The 1,541-nt window shown below is 46.3% G+C and overlaps 1 protein-coding gene across 1 annotated transcript; it reads left to right on the top strand.

The window, feature by feature from the left end:
• Positions 1 to 649: 649 nt before the first annotated feature.
• Positions 650 to 1,051, top strand: LOC107132485 (small ribosomal subunit protein uS10-like). Its single transcript, XM_015471047.2, has one exon. It carries the CDS (start codon positions 695 to 697, stop codon positions 1,049 to 1,051), a length of 357 nt encoding a protein of 118 aa, XP_015326533.1. The 5' UTR covers positions 650 to 694.
• The last annotated feature ends 490 nt before the right edge of the window (positions 1,052 to 1,541 follow it).

The raw sequence follows: 1,541 nt of genomic DNA, 5'->3' as shown, positions 1-1,541 counted from the left end.
GACTTTTCTCTTGAATTATTGCAACAAGCTCTTACTATATATTAATATCTTGTCTCACTGCTTCCATTCTTGAGTCACTACCAATCTTTTCTTCACACAGCAGCCAGAATAAGCCTTTACAAAGTAATCAGATTGTATCATTCTTCTGCTTAACATGCTTTGATGGCTGTCATCACACGGAATAAAACCTAAAGCCCTTCAAGGCTTGGTTCTTTAGCATCGACATTGTTGACCTCCTTCTGTGGTCTGACCTTCTTCTCTGTCACCCCTCCTCTCTTGCTGTGCTCCCAAAACAGCTAAAGGAAGAGCAAGAAGGTCAAACACATGTCTGCCTCAGGGCCTTTTACTTGCTGTTCCCTCTGCCAGGAACCCTCCTTCCTCAGATAACCACATAGTTTTCACCCTCACTTTATCAGATTGTTGCAGAAACGCAAGTCTGTGTACCCAATGTACAGTGAGGCCAAACAATCAGGCCAAACAATGATTGAAGCCAAATCATCAGAGTTTGGAACAGAGAAAGGTTTATTATGGGGCTATGTGTGGAGATGGGTGCCTCAGTCCTTAAAAAAACCCAACCTCCCCCACCCCTTTGAGGAAAACGTGGTCACCACTGCAGTGGAGACCACTCCTGCTCCTGACTCATCGCTGTTCATTCTCACTGAGGAACCAATTGGTTGGAAGACGCCCCATAGTTATGGCTTGTAAAGATACAGGCAAGACTCCCGTGAAGCCAGACATGGCAATTCACCAAATTAGAACCACCCTCACCAGCCGCAACCTCAAGTTTTTGGAGAAGGCATGTGCTGACCTGATCAGGGTTGCCAAGGAAAAGAGTCTCAAAGTGAAAGGATGGGTTTGGATGCCTACCAAGACTCTGAGAGTAACAAGGAAAACTCCTTGTGATGAAGGATCTAAGACTTGGGATCATTTCGAGATGAGGGTCCTAAAGCAACTTATTGACCTGTACAGTCCCTCTGAGATTGTTAAGCAAATCACTTCCATCATCATTGAGCCTGCAGTCAAGGTTGAAGTCTATATTGCAGATGCTTAAATCAACCTAATAAATTGATAATCAGTTGTTAAAAACAAAATCATCTCCCCAAAAGCCTTCAGCAAAGCCCTTTCCTAGGAAAGGTGAGGGAAGTGAAGTGAAGTGAAGTCGCTCAGTCGTGTCCGACTCTTTGTGACCCCGTGGACTGTAGCCCACCAGGCTCCTCTGTCCATGGGATTCTCCAGGCAAGAATACCGGAGTGGGTTACCGTTTCCTTCTCCAGGGGATCTTCCCGACCCAGGGATCGAACCCGGGTCTCCCACATCGGAGGCATACACTTTAACCTCTGAGCCACCATGGTGAGGGAGGGGTATGGTTAGTTGTTACACACTTCTTGGTATCAGGTCCTTTATTCTGGAGTCATGTCATGGTTAGGTAAACAATGTTCCTGTGAATCTCCACCAATCCATTGTTCTTCTCTGCTCTGACAAGAAAGGGCAAGGTCCTCAGGCATGAGCTTTCCACTCTGAGGTCCAGGTCCTGGCCAAGA

The sequence above is a fragment of the Bos taurus genome, chromosome 5, assembly GCF_002263795.3.
Source record: "Bos taurus isolate L1 Dominette 01449 registration number 42190680 breed Hereford chromosome 5, ARS-UCD2.0, whole genome shotgun sequence".
NCBI classification, from domain to species: domain Eukaryota; kingdom Metazoa; phylum Chordata; class Mammalia; order Artiodactyla; family Bovidae; genus Bos; species Bos taurus.
This window is presented reverse-complemented; position numbering and strand designations above follow the sequence as displayed.